This window comes from Prionailurus bengalensis, chromosome B2, assembly GCF_016509475.1.
Source record: "Prionailurus bengalensis isolate Pbe53 chromosome B2, Fcat_Pben_1.1_paternal_pri, whole genome shotgun sequence".
Classification (NCBI taxonomy): Eukaryota; Metazoa; Chordata; class Mammalia; order Carnivora; family Felidae; genus Prionailurus; species Prionailurus bengalensis.
In genome coordinates this window covers 35,314,113-35,333,200 of record NC_057349.1, presented here as the reverse complement: position 1 = coordinate 35,333,200, position 19,088 = coordinate 35,314,113, and the positions used below count along the sequence as shown (strand labels likewise).

Below are 19,088 nucleotides of genomic sequence, written 5' to 3'. Positions count from 1 at the left end.
TACATTATCTTTACTCCTTCCTTGACTATTAAGGAAAGAAAGGGTAGATATTATTACACGGGCCCCAAAAGATGACAACTTAGGTCTCCTGTACCTCTCAAATCATTCGGCTTTCACCACAAACTACAGCTTTCCTGGAAATAAGTCTTAAGATGAAGCGTGCCCAGGGGCGCCTGGGTGGCGCAGTCGGTTAAGCGTCCGACTTCAGCCAGGTCACGATCTCGCGGTCCGGGAGTTCGAGCCCCGCGTCAGGCTCTGGGCTGGTGGCTCAGAGCCTGGAGCCTGTTTCCAATTCTGTGTCTCCCTCTCTCTCTGCCCCTCCCCCGTTCGTGCTCTGTCTCTCTCTGTCCCAAAAATAAATAAACGTTAAAAAAAAAAAAAAATTAAAAAAAAAAAAAAAGATGAAGCGTGCCCAGAGACAGAGCCCAAAATTCTTAGAAAATCTGAGAAGATGATGCATCTCTTCATTTAAATTCACTGTGGCTGATTGATGGCCCATGATAGAAAGGAGCGATGAAGTGATAATTGGGGGTATGCATACACACGCACACATCTTGGATTTGACCAGGGTTTCTATTGTGTTCGAAAATAACTTATTAGAATTTTACTAGAGAAATAACCTCCAGGGAGCTTTTAACTCTACTGTATGGCTAGATTTCTTTGAGGCTGGAGAAAGAGGACCTGAAGAATGCCAGCCCTACAGTTATATTCTATTCGCCCCAGTCCTCATAGTATAAGTGAAGACAAGATGGCAGACCTATATATATTCAGAAGCAATCAACCCCAGAAAGGAGGCTCCTACAAGAAGAAGGTCATCAGTCATCCAATTTGGAGACGATATTTAACCAATAAAGACCCTTCCATCAGAACAAAGGGTCCAACACCAAACCCGGCATATACCAGCTTCCAATGCAGGAAAATAAATCTCTGGTGTGAGTTAATTTCCCACTTAATAATAGATCATTTAGAGGTAAGAAGATTGCTCATCTCTTGATCCAAAATAGAGCAGGGGAGAAGCCAGAAAAGATCGAAGTAGAAACTGTCATTTCAACAAAGTAGGGGAAGGTTTGAGAGTTTTAAAAGAAGTACATGCATGAAAGGAAAACTATCTTGACTTACTTTTTGGTGAGCCGAGGGTCCAGAGGGGGGTGTTGTGCTCCGTACACAGGCTGGATGCTGGAACCAAGAAAAAAAGAAAGAAGAAAATTGTCAGGAAGCTAAATACGTCAGGTAAGTATCATCTGCATCACAAAATTGGAAGGGACTTTGGGAAACAGGTCTCCTCCAAGACAACCACATCCAAGCCTTTCAGCCTGGGGGCACCTGGCTGGCTCAGTGGGCAGAGTGTGTGATTCTTGATCTCGGGGTCATGAGTTCAAGCCGGACGTTGGGCGTACAGATTAAATCAACATAAAAAAAATTAAGTCTCTGGAGAATGTTCATTTTCCACTGGGGCTTCAGCACCTTATATACCTGACAGACTGGAAGTCCTATCGGTAAAGACGACAGCACAGAAAGAGAACAGGCTTTTGAGCTGGAGACAGCATGGTTTGAACCAGAACTCGCGTTCTGGCATCCGCCACCTCTGTACACTTGCGCGAAATTACTGGACCACTTTGAGCCAGTTTTCTCGTCTGTAAACTGAGAGGATCACCTACCCCAAAAGATCACCTGGGCTAAACAACAGTGAAGCAACACTAGGTACCAAGGGAAGGGTGACCCAAGTGACTCACTGGTGGCTGGTGGGCGCACAAAGTGATACAGCTCACTTCAAAAAAACAGGTTGGCAATATCCAGGAGGAACGAAATATGCATACCCTAAAGCCTAGCATATTCTTCTCAAATCTGTATCTTAATAGAAATACATACATATGTGTATCAGAAGACATATATAAGACTATTCATAGCATTATAGTTCCTTTTAGCCTAAAGCTAGAAATAACCCAAGTGTCCAACAGAAAATAAACTGTAATGTGTTCGTATAATAGAATATTATATAGCAACATAAACATACAAAATGGGGCACACAAGTAATAATGTGCATGAGTCTTCCAAATGTGCTGAGCAAAACAAGCAAAAAATAAAAGGGTAAATATTGTTCTATTTATATACACTTCAAAAACAGCAAAAAGGATTTATATATTTACGGATGCATCCATAGCAATAACCCCATAAAGGAAGGAGGGATTAACACAAAAGGATGTGGTTACTTCAGAGGGAAGGAGAGAGTTGTGGTCGAGAACAGATCCAGGGGCTTCTGACCTGCTCACTTCTGGGGTGTTCACTTTGTGATTATTCGTCAAATTATCATACCACACAACTGTTTTATGGAATAGGTCACAATAAAAAAGAGTGACTTGAGGGGCCAGGTGCCTGGGTGGCTCAGTTAGTTGAGAGACCAACTCCTGGTTTCAACCCAGGTCATGACCTCACGTTTCGTAGGGTTGAGCCCCACATTGGGCTTTGTGCTGATGGTGCAGAGCCTGCTTGGGATTCTCTCTCACTCCTCTCTCTCTTGAAATAAACACTCACTCTTGAAATAAACCCACTCACACTCACTCTTGAAATAAACATTAAAAGAGTGACTTGAGAATAATTATATATCCAGCCAAACTGTTGTTCAAATACAAAGGTGACAGAAAAACATGTTGCAAGATGCAAGAACCCAGGAAATATGGTTTTCTTGACTCCTTCCTGAAGAAACTACTAGAAGAAAAACTTCAATGAACAATGAGATAGAGAAACTACAGTGAAAGGACTCGTGTAAAGAATTTAATGAATTTAGCCTTAAGACTAAGTCTTAAATTTGAGGCTCCATGATTAGAGGAGAGAAGGTAAAAACAATGTAAGTGGCATAGGTTAAAATGGAACAGAGGATGGAGTGGACAAATAAGTATGTTGGCTGGGGCACCTGGGCAGCTCAGTCGGTGAAACGTCCAACCCTGGCTCAGGTCATGATGTCACGGTTTGTGAGTCTGAGCCCCGCGTCAGGCTCTGTGCTGACAGCTCAGAGCCTGGAGCCTCCTTCAGAATCTGTGTCTCCCTCCTCTCTGCCCCCACCCCCCAGCTCACATTCTGTCTCTCTCAAAAAATAAATATACATTAAAAATTTTTTTAAAAGAAGTATGTTGGTTTCTTCATCTTTCACAGACAAGGCTCAAAAGATATTTAAAGGTGATAGCTCAAGTCATAGAGGCATAAGTGTGTTTTAGGATAGGAGATCAAACTGAAAAAAATAGGGGCACCTGGGTGGCTCAGTTGGTTCGGTACCTGACTCTTAGTTTCGGCTCAGGCCATGATCTCACAGTTTGTGAGTTCAGGCCCCACACTGGGCTCTGTGCTAACAGCGCAGAGCCTGCTTGGGATTCTCTCTCTCCTCCTTTCTCTGCCCTTCCTTTGCTCTCGTGCTCTCTCTCTCCTGCTCTCAAAAATAAATACATAAATTAAAAAAAAAAAAAACTTTAATTGAGGGGTGCCTGGGTGGCTCAGTTGGTCAGATGTCAGACTTTGGCTCAGGTCATGATCTTGCAGTTTGTGGGTTCGAGCCCCGCATCAGGCTCTGTGCTGACAGCTCACAGCCCGGAGCCTGCTTCAGATTCTGTGTTTCCTCCCTCTCTGCCCCTCCCCTGCTCATGCCCAGTCTCTCTCTCTCTCTCTCTCTCTCTCTCTCTCTCTCTCTCTCTCTCACACACACACACACACACACATTTTAAAAAATTTTTTAAAAACTTTGAGAAAAATAATATAATCAAGTAAAAGCAGATGAGGAAAGGGCAAGAAATGCAACTACCAATTTCATCATTGATCATGGTAGGCGGTCAATAGATGTCTCAAGAAATACAGTATAGAGTTATAAATGCAATAACTAGAATAAAAACACAAACTTCCCCAATTATCAGAATATACACATGCACACCCTCTCCCAAAGCAAGTAGTCCTTACAGTGAAAGATTTTTTTTTAAGAAAACATTAAAAACGGAGCTATAATAAAATATATCAGTCATTCCAGCAAATATAAAAGGGCTGAACTTACCCATTAAAAGAAAATTATTATTTAGAGGGGACTGATTAAATAAATGATGGTACATCTGTAAAAAAGAATGGGGCAATTCTATACCCATTGGCACAAAACAAACTCTAAAACATCAATTAAATGTTTTAAAACTTTTTTTTTTCAACGTTTATTTATTTTTGGGACAGAGAGAGACAGAGCATGAACGGGGGAGGGGCAGAGAGAGAGGGAGACACAGAATCGGAAACAGGCTCCAGGCTCTGAGCCATCAGCCCAGAGCCCGACTCGGGGCTCGAACTCACGGACCGCGAGATTGTGACCTGGCCGAAGTCGGACGCTTAACCGACTGCGCCACCCAGGTGCCCCTAAATGTTTTAATTAAAAACATACGCAGGGGCACGCTGCTGTCCGTGTCCCCCCCTCTCTCTGCCCCCTCCCACTTGTGCTCTGTCAAAAATAAACAAAACATTAAAAAAAAAAAAAGATGCAGAACTGTATGCATAACATGCCGTCATTTCTGTGGAAAACCTTTAAAATAAAACAAATCCGCATATGTCTCTATAATTAGAGATCTCTGAGAAAATACACACGACACCAGCAGCAGGGGTTTGGAAGAGGAACTGGAGAACCCGGCAGCAGAGAGGCTGAGTTTTTACTACAAACTTTCTGAATTGGTATCATGGACATGTATCACCTTTTTAGGAAATAAATGAAGCAATCTTAAGAGAGTTGGGAGGTTTAAATGAGTCAACGTGTAAAAAGCCCTTTAGCACAATTCCTGGCAGGTAGTAATACTAGCAGGTAATGAGGTAGATTTGCAAACATCCAGAATGCCACCTGGCACATGCTCATTGCCCAAGAAATGTTGGCTTTCTTCCTCCCTCCCATTTTGGTAATTTATTCCTTACCAACATTTAGAAAGTAGAACAAGTTTACCAACTACCTTGTTTGACATAACCAGTGTGATCCCAAAGTTGCTTTTAAATAAAAATGCAGCCAATTCAATCATTTTCATATTGATTTCTACTAAGATTCCAGCGGGAATGTTCTTATGTACAATCTTTATGGATATAGCTCTGACCTTTTTAGCTATTAAGAATCTCTAACTCCCCGAACTTTTCTGAAAGGTTATTCAGTAATTTGTAAACAAACCATTACCTATACTACTATAGAGATACAAATACAATTTTAACATGTTTACAGAGATTCCTAGGCAGAGAAAAAGGAGAAAGAAAATAAGAGGGATCAAAGAATAACGGGAAAGTCTGGCATACAGAGAGAAGGCTGACACAAAACAAAAATGAAAACACAAGCAAAAAAGCCAAAAGGCATAGATCAATGGAACAGACCAGAACACCCAGAAATAAACCCACAACTATACGGTCAATTAATCTTCCAACAAAGCAGGAAAGTATATCCAATGGGAAAAGGACTGTCTCTTCAACAAATGGTGTTGGGAAAACTGGACAGCAATGTGCAAAAGAAAGAAACTAGACCACTTTCTTACACCATATACAAAAATAAACTCAAAATGGATGAAAGACCTAAATGTGAGACCTGAAACCAAAAAATCCTAGAAGAGAACATAGGTAGCAACCTCTTGGACATCAGACATAGCAAATCTTTCCTAGATATGTCTTATGAGGTAAGGGAAACAAAGGCAAAAATAAACTATTGGGACTACATCAAAACAATAAGTTTCTGCACAGCGAAGGAAACAATCAACAGGACTAAAAGACAATCTACTGAATGGGAAAAGATATTTGCAAATGACCTATTTGAGAAAGGGTTAGTATCTAAAATATAGAAGGAACTTATAAAACTCAACATCCAAAAAACCAAATAATCCAATTTAAAAATGGGTAGACGACATGAAAAGACATTTCTCCAAGAAGACATACAGATGACCAACAGACACATGAAAAGATACTCATCAACACTGATTATCAGGGAAATACAAATCAAAACTATAATGAGATATCACCTCATACCTGTCAGAATGGCTAAAATCAACAACACAAGAAATGATAGGTGTTGGTGAAGATGTGGAGAAAAGGGAACCCTCTTGCACTGTAGGTGGGAATGCAAACTGGTGCAACCATTGTGGAAATGACTATGGAGGCTCCTGAAAAAGTTAAAAATAGGGGCACCTGACTGGCTCAGCTGGAAGAGCATGTGACTCTTGATCTCAGAGTCGTGAGTCCAAGCCCTACGTTGGCTGTACAGATTACTAAAAAAATAAATATAGGGGCGCCTGGGTGGCGCAGTTGGTTAAGCGTCCGACTTCGGCCAGGTCACGATCTCGCGGTCCGTGAGTTCGAGCCCCGCGTCAGGCTCTGGGCTGATGGCTCGGAGCCTGGAGCCTGTTTCTGATTCTGTGTCTCCCTCTCTCTCTGCCCCTCCCCCGTTCATGCTCTGTCTCTCTCTGTCCCAAAAATAAATAAACGTTGAAAAAAAAATTTTTTTTAATAAATAAATAAATAAATAAAAAATAAATATAAACTTAAAAAAAGTTACAAATAACATTACCATATGACCCAGGATTCATATTGCTGGATATTTACCCAAAGACTACAAAAATACTATTTCAAAGGGATACCTGCACCCCTATATTTATAGCAGCATTATTTACAATAGCCAAGATATAGAAATAGCCCAAGTGCCTATCAATTGATGAGTGGATAAAGAAGATGTGGTGTGTGTGTATATATGTGTGTGTGTGTGTATATGTGTGTGTGTGTGTGTGTGTGTGTATACACAACGGAATATTATCCAACCATAAAAAAGAATTAAATCTTGCCATTTGCAACATCATGGATGGGGCTAGAGAATATAATGCTAAGCAAAATAAGTCAATCAGAGAGAGACAAATAGCATATGATTTACCTCATATGTAGAATTTAAGAAACAAACGAGCAAAGGGAAAAAAGAGAGAGACAAATCCAGAAACAGAATCTTTTTTTAATGTTTATTTGGGGGGAGAGAGAGGGAAAGAGAGAGAACACGAACAGGGGAGGGGAGGGGAGAAAGGGAGACAGGGGGTCTGAAGTGGGCTCGGCGCTGACAGCAGAGAGCCCGCTGTGGGGCTCAAACCCACGAACAGCGAGACCATGACCTGAGCCAAAGTCAGACGCCCCAGAATCTTAATTATAAGGAACTGATGGTTACCAGAGGGAAAGGGGGGGGGGCGGCTGAGTTAAGTAAGTGATGGTTTAAGGGGATTAAGGAGTGCACTTGGCATGATGAGTAATGTACGAAACTGCTGAATCACTATGCTGTACACCTGAAACTAATACAACAGTTAACTAACTGGAATTAAAATAAAAACTTTTTTTAAGGGCCACTTCTTTGTATTTTAATATTTGCAAACACTCGCAGATGAGTACGCTTGAGTTCTCCAACTCCACAAGCCTCTTTACAGTAAAATATAAAGACCAGAGGATAAACCCTGCAGGAAGATTTCAACAGGCTGGTTAGACCGGGTGAATGGATAGAAAAATAAGAGACGGTCCTTAGAGCCTCCCTTTTAAAAGAGTAATACCACCTGCCAGTAGTCCATGCAGAAAACAAGCAATCCTAATTGTGTGGGTCTATTAATTACCATCCAGGAAGGAGATCTTAAAATCATGGTAGGCTGTGTTTTATTTTTATTTGTTTTTGTTTGTTTTTTTTAGTATAATTTATTGTCACATTGGCTAACATATAGTGTGTACAGTGTGCTTTTGGTTTTGGGGTAGATTCCCGTGGTTCATCGCTTCCATACAACACCCAGGGCTCATCCCAACAAGCGCCCTCCTCAATGCCCATCATCCATTTTCCCCTCTCCCCCATATTTTTAATTTTTTAAAAGTGTACTTATTTTGAGAGAGACAGACAGCAAGTGGGGGAGGGGTAGAGAGAGGGGGGCAGAGAGAGAATGAATCCCAAGCAGGCTCTGCGCCACCAGCACAGAGCCCAGTGTGGAACTCGAACCCACGAACCATGAGATCACGACCCAAGTTGGACACCTAACCAGCCGAGTCACCCAGGTGCCCTGGTAGGCTGTTTTGTCTATGTCAGCCTCAAGGTGTCGGCACAGCCAGAAAGGCCAAGGTAAGTGATGGACTTCTTCAGCAAAGGTATCAGAGCCCATGTTGAATTTGTTAACGTACTCTTGAACTAAAAACCCATGATGCATCTGTACCTAAAACACTTTAATTAATCAGTTTACGGAATCTCAAAAAGTAGCCAAGACATTTGAAAAGAAAGAGAAATGAAGATGAAACAGAGACTAAATGCAGACTGACTGAAAGCCTGGTGATTAAGGTGCTCAATTTCCCAGCATTTATAATTCACCTGTCAGCCTGGACCATCCCTACTCCTCCCAAACCACACTCAACTCTAGAGCGGGCTGGTCTCCACACTGCCTTCCAAATATTTCTTAGCTACTGAATCAGGCTCTTCTCCCATTTCAATATCATATCCAATCTGAAACATTCCCTTCAAATTCTATACTTCCCACCATGAGATTTTCCCGGACGCTACCCCACAGCATCCATTACCCATGCCTTCTCTGATTCCCTAAAATATATAAATCAGGGCTTATACTACTTCTAATAAGTAAATAACTTTTTTTTTAATTTTTTATTATTTATTTTGGAGAAAGAGAGACACACACACACAAACAGAGTGCGAGCAGGGGAAGGGCAGAGAGAGGGAGACACAGAATCCGAAGCAGGCTCCAGGCTCTGAGCTGTCAGCACAGAGCCCGACACGGGGCTCGAACTCACAAACCATGAGATCATGACCTGAGCCAAAGTCAGACGCTTAACTGACTGAGTCACACAGGCACCCCATAAGTAAATAACTTTTTTAAATGAATTCGATTTAGATCATAATATAAAGCATACCGAGGTCAGTGCTCCACACGTACATAAGAAATAAGACATCACTGGGAATGCAAGCTGGTGCAGCCACTCTGGAAGTATGGAGGTTCCTCAAAAAACTAAAAATAAAACTACCCTACGACCCAGCAATTGCACTACTAGGCATTTATCCACGGGATACAGGTGTGCTGTTTCGAAGGGACACACGCACCCCCATGTTTATAGCAGCACTATCAACAGTACCCAAAGTATGGAGAGGGCCCAAATGTCCATCGATGGATGAATGGATAAAGAAGATGTAGTATATATATATATATATATATATATATATATATATATACAATGGATTATTACTCAGCAATCAAAAAGAATGAAATCTTGCCATTTGCAATTACGTGGATGGAACTGGAGGGTATTGTGCTAAGTGAAATTAGAGAAAGACAAAAATCATATGACTTCACTCATGAGGACTTTAAGAGACAAAACAGGGCGCCTGGGTGGCGCAGTCGGTTAAGCGTCCGACTTCAGCCAGGTCACGATCTCGCGGTCCGTGAGTTCGAGCCCCGGCGTCGGGCTCTGGGCTGATGCCTCGGAGCCTGGAGCCTGTTTCCGATTCTGTGTCTCCCTCTCTCTCTGCCCCTCCCCCGTTCATGCTCTGTCTCTCTCTGTCCCAAAAATAAATAAATGTTGAAAAAAAAAAATTTAAAAAGAGACAAAACAGATGAACATAAGGGAAGGGAAGCAAAAATAACATAAAAACAGGGAGGGGGACAAAGCATAAGAGACTCATAAATATGGAGAACAAACTGAGGGTTGCTGGAGGGGTTGTAGGAGGGGGGGATGGGCTAAATGGGTAAGGGGCACTAAGGAATCTACTCCTGAAATCATTGTTTCGCTATATGCTAACTAATTTGGATGTAAATTTAAAAAAATAAAAAATAGGGGCGCCTGGGTGGCTCAGTCGGTTAAGCGTCCAACTTTGGCTCAGGTCATGATCTCACGGTCCGTGAGTTTGAGCCCCACGTCAGGCTCTGTGCTGACAGCTCAGAGCCTGGAGCCTGCTTCAGATTCTGTGTCTCCCTCTCTCTCTGACCCTCCCCCGTTCATGCTCTGTCTCTCTCTGTCTCAAAAATAAATAAACATTAAAAAAAAATTAAAAATAATAATAAAAAATAAAACAAGTTAATAAAAAAAAAAAAAGAAAGAAAGAAGACATCATGGGTTTCAAACCCTGCCAACCTCTTCCTCCCTCTTGTCCTCAGAAGCCACTTTACTGCATCTGGCATTTTTCACCCTTATTTTTGTCTTCATGTTTTTATTTTCCAAACAATATTCTAAAGAATAGTATAGTATTATAGTATTTTTTTCCACGTGTTTTAAAACTTTATATAAATGGCACACTATACATATGACTTATTTTGACCCTAAGTCATAAATGCTACTTTAAAGATTACTTAATTTCATGGCTGGCTAACTGGTCTCTCCAACACAAAATTTAAAAAGCATTTGCTCCACACAAGTGCAGAAAGCACTTTATTCACATTTTCAAACAAAAAGACAAGTACAGAGAAAAATTAACAAACATCCATGAGCCCATCACTCTGATTTAACAAATGTTAATACGTGTCACATTTCTTTTTTTAAGAAAATAAAATTGGGGAAGACTACTGAAGTCCCAAGTGCAGTCCCCCGTCCTGTTCCCCTTTGTCCCCAAGAGATAACCACTCTCCTGAAGTGGGTATGAAATCCGTTCCATCTGTTTTTATACTTCTACACACACATGCATACATAAAATACTGTTTTGTGTTACAACCGTACACAAAAGACCACACACCACTTATCTTTCCACGTCTTGCTTTTCTCACTCAACAGTGTGTTTTCACCCCGCTGCACTTTTCAGTTTTTCTGACTGCAGAGTAACATGTGTGGTGGAGAAACCCAAGAGTCAATGATACACAGCGTCCTCACGGGGGAAGCCACGGTGCCAAGCAGACTTTCCGCTTCTAGGGAGCAGTGGTGACGCCATGTCTTGTTTTGCAGTCCCCTCACCACCCGGCAGAGTGCAACACACTCCAGCAGGCACTTACTAACAATACTTAACGAGGGGGCGCCTGGGTGGCTCAGTCGGTTAAGCGTCCGACTTCGGCTCAGGCCACGATCTCGCGGTTTGTGAGTTCGAGCCCGGCATCAGGTCCGCACTCAGTGCCTGCTTGGGATTCTCTCCCTCTTCCTCTCTCTCTGCCCCTCCCCTGGTTGTGCACGTGTGTGCACTCACTCTCTCTCTCTAAATTATCAAAAAATAAACTTCAAAACACACACACACAAAATTTAATGAGCGAGGACTGTAACTCTACAAACCCCAGGCCTCTGCTTAGGCAGACTAGTGGCTCATTAAACCTCAACACTAGAGGCAAACCCGGCATCTTGGGAGAAATCACACTGCACATGCAGAGAAATGAATGCCATAGCACGTACCGCAATGGAGACAAAAGTGAGCAAAACTCCTGGTCAACCTCCGACGTTCTCCTTAATAAAACCAACACCACAGGGTGTATTGGCATATAGCTGGTTTGCATCGTCGCCATAGTGCAAAACCGTTGGTAGGAAAAATCAACAGGTGTTTGCTGAGTGCTGACAAAGGAGCAAAAGCAAATATGGGAACAGACCTATGTGATTTAAAGCCAAACATGTTGGCAACTGATTCAGGTTCACACACTCATTTGATGGAAGTCTTCCAGAACTGGGGTTCTATGCTGTCTCTGTGATAATTTAGTATCTTCTAGCCACTTAATTTTATCAGTCACACATTTCCAAACTAAGAATAGGTTGTAATACAGTGTACGTGCCCAGACAGGCTGGGACCATAACACTGAGTCCACTATCAGATTCATAAATGTTATGGAAAATAACCAAATGACAGAGGTTTTTAGTTGCAAATCTGCAAGCTCCTAAATAATTTAAGTGATTAGACACTTTTCTCAACTTCATTTAATGCTAAAAAGCACTCCCTCATTTAATTTTTTTTTTAGTATTTATTCATTTTTTGAGAGGCAGAGAGAGACAGTATGAGCAGGGAAAGGACAGAGAGAGAAGGAGACACAGAATCCAAAGCAGGCTCCAGGCTCTGAGCTGTCAGCACAGAGTCTGACACGGGGTTCAAACTCATGAACAGTGAGATCATGACCTGAACCGAAGTCGGACGCTTAACCGACTGAGCTACCCAGGCGCCCTTCCCTAATTTTAACAATAAACACATTTGCTTAAAAAGAGGGAGAAGCCCTTCCCAGAAGGACTGGAAATAAGAATGTGGGAAACTAGCTGGGCTTTGGCTCACACTGGTCTCTCCTATTCCAGGTCTAATCTACATCTTTTCACTGGAAGCATCTGCACCCCTGGCCTGGATGAGGTGCCTCGACAGGTGTCCTAATCTTGGCAGAGACTGACTGAGGGAAGAAGCAGCAGAAAAAGCACCGGACCCAGAGTCAAGAAATCTGCAGCTATACAGCGTGATTTGGGGCAAGTCACTTTCCCTCTCTGGCCTCAGTTTCCTTACCTGCAGTGGCCTTAGACATTCTACAGTTTCACGACACTCAGATGCTCATGGGGCCAGCAATTTGCTACTTCCAAAAGCACGAGATAGAAAAGCCCACCTTTAGTGGCCCCCACACCATCTACTCTTACCTATCAGTCATGCCGGGTGTGAGTGACAAAGCAAAAGAGAAATACCCATTGACATGAGTTGAAGCTCGTTGAATACTAGTTGAACTTTAAACTTAATCCTCAGCTTCAGCCTTAGAGGTCACTCAATCCAAAACTCTCATTTCATAGATATGGAAACTGAGCATAGAGTATTTACGTACTTGGTCCTGAAACTTGGCTTTTTCTCTAAGTGTATGACATCACACTCTTACCTAACCAGCTAAGTCAGAAACCTGGGAATGGCATCTCCTTCTCCCTCACTCCCTAAATCCAGTGGTTTACCAAGTCCTTTTGATATTCTCAAACTTGACCTCTATGTGCCATTGCCCTAGTCCAAGCCATCATCACCTCTCCTTCCACTGACTGCAGTGGCCACCTAACTATACTCATCCTGATCCCCAGTGGGGGGCAGGGGTGGGTGGTGACTGGAGTGTCTGGAAACTTGTATGTGGGAAAGGTGTTTGTCCCAATAAATGGTGGGTCTTCCTGGCACTTTGTGGGCAAGGGCTAGGGGTGTTAAACAGCCCACAGTCCAGTACAGCCCAGATTTAACCCACCCAAAACACCAACTGTGTGTCTCCTATCCCTAACTGTTGAAAATGCTGGTCCATGGGGCACCTGGGTGGCTCAGTCGGTTAAGCGTCCGACTTCAACTCAGGTCACGATCTCGAGGTTCGAGCCCCGCATCGGGCTCTGGGCTGATGGCTCAGAGCCTGGAGCCTGCTTCCGATTCTGTGTCTCCCTCTCTCTCTGCCCCTCCCCCGTTCATGCTGTGTCTCTCTCTGTCTCAAAAATAAATAAACGTTTAAAAAAAAAAAAAAAGAAAAGAAAATGCTGGTCCAAGCCATTTTCCTCAGGGCAGCCAGAATATTTTTTTTATAAATGCGAATCCGATCGTGCCACAGCCCCCACCAACCTTCTAACAGCATCCCACTGCTCTTGGGATAAATATCAAAGTCCTTAACTCGGCCTATCTTTCCAACACGAAGGGCCTGGAAGACATAGAGAGTTTGGATTTCGTTCTAATTACAAATGAGAGAGAGGGGCAAGAAGAGAAATGGGAACACCAGTTAGAAGGCTAACACAGTAGTCCAGACAAGAGAGAGGAGAGAACAGCTCAGACCCAGAGTATATTGCGACGAGCCAACAGGACTTGCTGATGAACTGCATGAGGCAGGAAAGGGAAGGATCAGACGTTAGGATTTGGGTGAATGGCGGGACCATTAAATGAGATGGAATGAGTGGCTTGGCAGGAGAGGGCACATGTGGAAATCGAGTTCTGTGTGGGTGTGTTCAGCATGAGACACCTATCGGACAGCCAAGCGGAGATGCGTTAAATGTTCAAAATCCACGTGGCAAAGGCTCCCAACGCTGGAACTCAGGCTGCTTTCAGTTTGATTCAGGGCTCTTATCCCAATGGTTCTCAAAATGCAGCCCCCAGGTTAGCAGCAGCAGTAATCACTTGGGAACTTCTGAGAAAGTCTACTTCTCAGGTCCCATCTCAGACCTACTGGATCAGAAACCTTGGCTACTTACGGCTACCTTGGATCAGAAACCTGGCAATCTATTTTCAACAAGCCCTGCAGGTGACTCACCAAAGTCTAAAGTTTTAGGACCGCTGCTCACAATCATACTCCTCGGTGATAATGAACACCTGACAGCCACAGCTGCCCTGCATTAGGCTTCTTTGCGTCTCTGTAAATCTTCTGCCTGATTAGCAATAGGGGGTGCTTTGTTTCGGGTTTTCTTCTTTACCCAGGACTCACTGGGGGCTCCAGACATACCACTGATCAAAGTTTTTGAATTCCAGTCTCAATGTTTATTTATTTTTGAGAGAGGGAGACAGAGTGTGAGCAGGGGAGGGGCAGAGAAAGAGGGAGAGACAGAATCCGAAGCAGGCTCCAGGCTCTGAGCTGTCAGCACAGAGCCCGATGCAGGGCTCAAACTCGCGAACCGTGAGATCATGAACCAAGCCGAAGTCGGACACTTGACCGGCTGAGCCACCCAGGCGCCCCAATTTGAATCCCAGTTTCAGAAACTAGAGCAAGGGGGAGAAACAAATTAAAAAGGAGCTACTACAATCATAACTATCATTTTCATAATAGCTAATGTTATTGAGTCCTTCTTATGCACTATGTATTATCTCATTAATCCTCCCAACAGCCTTATGAGATCGGTACTCTGCTCCCATTTTATAGATAAGGAAATTGAGGCACAGAGAAGTTATGTATCTTGCCCAGGGTCACACAGCTAGAAAGTGGCAGAGCTGGGATTTGAACCCAGGCAGTCAGGTTCCAGAATCTGCATTTTTTTTTTTTGAGATATAATTGACATAAAACATTGCATAAGTTTAAAGTGTCCAGAGTGCAGGGGCGCCTGGGTCGCTCAGCCATTTAAGCATCCGACTTCAACTCAAGTCATGATCTCAGTTTGTGCGTTCAAGCCCCGGTTGGGCTCTGTGCTGACAGCTCAGAGCCTGGAGCCTGCTTCAGATTCTGTCTCCATCTCCCTCTCTCTCTGTCCCTTTCCCGCTCGTGCTCTGTCTCTCTAATATAAATAAAAAAAAAAAAAATTTAAAGTGTACAGAGTGTTTACCACCTTAGCATTAGCTAACACCTCTATCAAGTCACATAATTATCATTTCTTTTTTGTGGTGAGAACAATTAAGACCCAGTCTCTTAGCAACTTTGAAGTTTATAATACAGTGTTGTTGACTATAATCACTGTGCTGTACATGAGATCTCCAGAACTTATTTATCCTAGTTGCAAGTTTCCAGAGCCTAAACTCTTAACCACACGGTATAGGGTGTTGCCTATCTTTCTAGGCATCTAGAGAAGAACCATTTGATGTCGTAAGTACATAAGGCTCTTATAAATAACTGAGAGAATCTTAAAAGATGTTTAAGGAGTGCCTGGGTGGCTCAGTCGGGTTGAGCATCTGACTCTTGATTTCAGCCCGGGTCATGATCCCAGGATGATGGGATCAAGCCCCCAGTCATGCTCTGCACTGAGCATAAAACCTACTTAAGAGTTACCCTCTCTCTCCCTCTGCCCCTCTCCCCTGCTCAAGCGTTCTCTCTCTCTCTCAAGAAATAAAAAACAGGGGCACCTGGATGGCTCAGTTGGTGAAGTGTCTGACTCTTGATTTTGGCTCAGGTCATGATCTCATGGTTTGTGACTTCAGGCCCTGCATTGGGCTCTGTGCTGACAGTGGGGAGCCTGCTTAGGATTCATTCTCTCTCTCTCTCTCTCTCTCTCTCTCTCTCTCTCTAAATAAAATAAACTTAAATAAATAAATAAAATTTTAAAAGATGTTTAATTCTATCCAGTTACCATATAACTTAGCACTTCTTTTTTTTTTTTTTAATTTTTTTTTCAACGTTTATTTATTTTTGGGACAGAGAGAGACAGAGCATGAATGGGGGAGGGGCAGAGAGAGAGGGAGACACAGAATGGGAAACAGGCTCCAGGCTCTGAGCCATCAGCCCAGAGCCTGACGCAGGGCTCGAACTCACGGACTGCGAGATTGTGACCTGGCTGAAGTCGGACGCTTAACCGACTGCGCCACCCAGGCGCCCCTAACTTAGCACTTCTACATAAACTCCAAAAAATGGAAAACACACATCCACACAAAAACCTGCACGTGAATTTCATAACATTGTTTACAATAGCCCAAAAGTGGAAACAACCCAAACGTCATCAACTGATGAATGGATACACAAAATGAAGTATAATGGGTGGAATGTTATCTAGCCATAAAAAGGAACAACATACTGATACATGCTACAACATGGGCGAGCCTTCAAAAACAGAGCCAGCACAGAGCCAGACACAGGGTTCGAACTCACAAACTGTGAGATCAGGACCTGAGCTGAAATCGAGAGCTGGACGCTTAACCAACTGAGCCACCAGGCGCCCCTCACATTATTCCATTTACATGGAATGTCCAGAAAAGGTAAATCCATTGAAATAGAAGGATTAGTGGTTGCCAAGGGCCGAGGTGAGGGGACGAATACAAGGCTTCTTTGTGGGGTGATGAAAATACTGAAATTGGTGGTGCTGGTTGCACAAAACCATCTATACTTTGGACGAATATACAAAATACCACTGAACTGTACACTTTAAAAGGACGCATGTTCATAGTATGTGAATTATATCTCAATAAAGCTATTGTTTTTTTTTTTAATTTTTTTTTCAATGTTTATTTATTTTTGGGACAGAGAGAGACAGAGCATGAACAGGGGAGGGGCAGAGAGAGAGGGAGACACAGAATCGGAAACAGGCTCCAGGCTCTGAGCAATCAGCCCAGAGCCCGACGCGGGGCTCGAACTCCCAGACGGTGAGATCGTGACCTGGCTGAAGTCGGACGCTTAACCGACTGCGCCACCCAGGCGCCCCTCAATAAAGCTATTGTTAACAAAGGATGTTATTTTTAAAAAGGATGTTTCATTCATTTTGAACTTAGGCTAATTTACAAAATAAAATTCCTATTTGTTGTCGTTAAGGTTGCTAGACCATGATCAAAGAAACTGAAAGTAACTGTCATCACTTTGAATTTTTACCTTTCAATTTGCAGAGAAAACTAGTTTCACTTCTAGGCTGCCATGGACCTAGAAAGTTACTGATGTCATTTCCCCACCCAGGAGAAAGTTCTTCACAAACACTGAAAGAGTACAAATGCAAAACTTCTATTCTTGGGAAAACGCCCTAGTCTTTTCCTTAAATCAAAGCACCTTCTATCTAAAAAAACTTTAATTTTCTCCCATAACCAACAGCTGCTAGGGCTCCCCACTGAAAGAACACAGCTAAACAATAGTTCTCTTCAACCAGCAAGGTACTAAAAACTGTTATGAGCTGTGCCAACGTTTTAATGCCTTAAGATAAACAATAAACAGAAATACCTAATACTGGAGTAAGGAGCTGAGAAACATTCTTTTAAATGTTTACTTGCTCTAATAACAAGAATCTTCATAACTAGTATTTATTAAGCAACTATAATGTGCTAAATAAACATCGTTCTAGGTTCTTTACAAATAGGAAGTTTAATTTAGTCCTGATAGTAACCCCGAGGAAGTATTTTTATCCTCATTTCATAGATAAGAAAATTGAGGTCTAGAGAGATTGAGTAAATCATTTGTCATTGATCACACAGGTAAGAGTCCAAGTAATAACTCAGGCCTTTCTGAACTCAAATGTTCTCTCCTCTATTCCTCTTCGAAATGAAAAAGGAAGCCAGAAACTTGAAGAAACAGAACAGACTCCTCTTACTTACAGAGCACAAAAGCAATGCTCTGAAAAAAGTTGACTGCTCCTATAGTCCAAAAGAGGAAATATGGAAAACAAAAAATTGTTCATAACAATCAGCAGTCAGCAGGCGTAAAAGACCCCGCCATATCCCACATCTCAAATACTGCTTCCTGACTTAACAGTTTTCCCACTGATTCTGACTATAACCTTAGGATGTCAAAATTCAATGATCTCACCATGGAAAACCCCAGAAAACAGCAGTTGTGACACTGGAGAGCTCCCTAGACCAGGAAGGAAAACAAATCAGTTGGCAGGAAACGGTGCCTATCTAAAAACATAGAAGTCTTTAGCATTAGTATTAACATTGTAATTCCACAGCACTTTAATCTGAAGCTATTTCTGCATTCTCTTGCATTATTCTAATAATGTGTTACTAAAAGCTGATTCCCATTCTCCATATGTCTAATAGGATCCTAAATAAGACTGCTACATAGCCATCACTGACCCTAATTTCCGTTTTGCTATTAAAAAAAAAAAATCCACATATACACACAAATTCAAAGGATTGTCCCTGAAGGAAAAGACCTTTTATCCATTAAGAAAAGTAGCATGTGGGGCACAAGCAAACATGTATTTCATCACCCAGTGGCCTATGGCTGGTGGAAATCTTAAATTCCTGACTGAGATATACATTCCTTATGCTTCTCAGGGCTCTGCCCAAAACAAACTGAAACTATAAAGCAACAGCAGATTGATGGATGTACAAATGGGAAGCTCTCAACATACATCAAAAAGGGGAGGGGAGTCGAGTAGCTTAAAAGGTCTGCTCTCCAACTAAACTACTGAAGAATGAAAGAATCTCGTGCATTTGCACAAGAACATTACAACGCAGAGGGAAGAGGTCACTTGGGGTTAAACAAATCCATAGAAAATGCTAAAGAAATAACCTCGATCCTTGAGTCACTCTGTAATAATTCCTAATGGGAAGTAGCCAACTCAAGATAAAGCAAGGTCGAGCTGGAGAATTTTCCTCACTTTTTCTGTCCCCCTGAATACGATCCCAAGCTCCCACCAGAATCTTTTGAGAGTCCAAGAAAAGATTCATACGTAAAGATCTGGGGAAGCAAGGGAAGGGGCCAGCCCTTATGGAAGCAACCACCTGTGCGTGATAGAGACCCCAAGAAGGAGTTATATTTAAAGTGAGAGACAGCTTTGGGGATGACCCTCCAAATCCAGGACCGACACTGGCTATTCACCCAACTCCA

At 42.6% G+C, this 19,088-nt stretch overlaps 1 protein-coding gene across 1 annotated transcript in view; it reads right to left on the bottom strand.

The window, feature by feature from the left end:
• Positions 1-19,088, bottom strand: part of TBC1D22B (TBC1 domain family member 22B) — an 80,505-nt gene that overhangs the window by 60,915 nt on the left and 502 nt on the right. Inside the window, exon 2 of the mRNA XM_043591280.1 lies at positions 1,120-1,176. Within this exon, the coding sequence (XP_043447215.1) occupies positions 1,120-1,176 (57 nt within the window). The remainder of the gene's footprint in view (positions 1-1,119; positions 1,177-19,088) is intronic.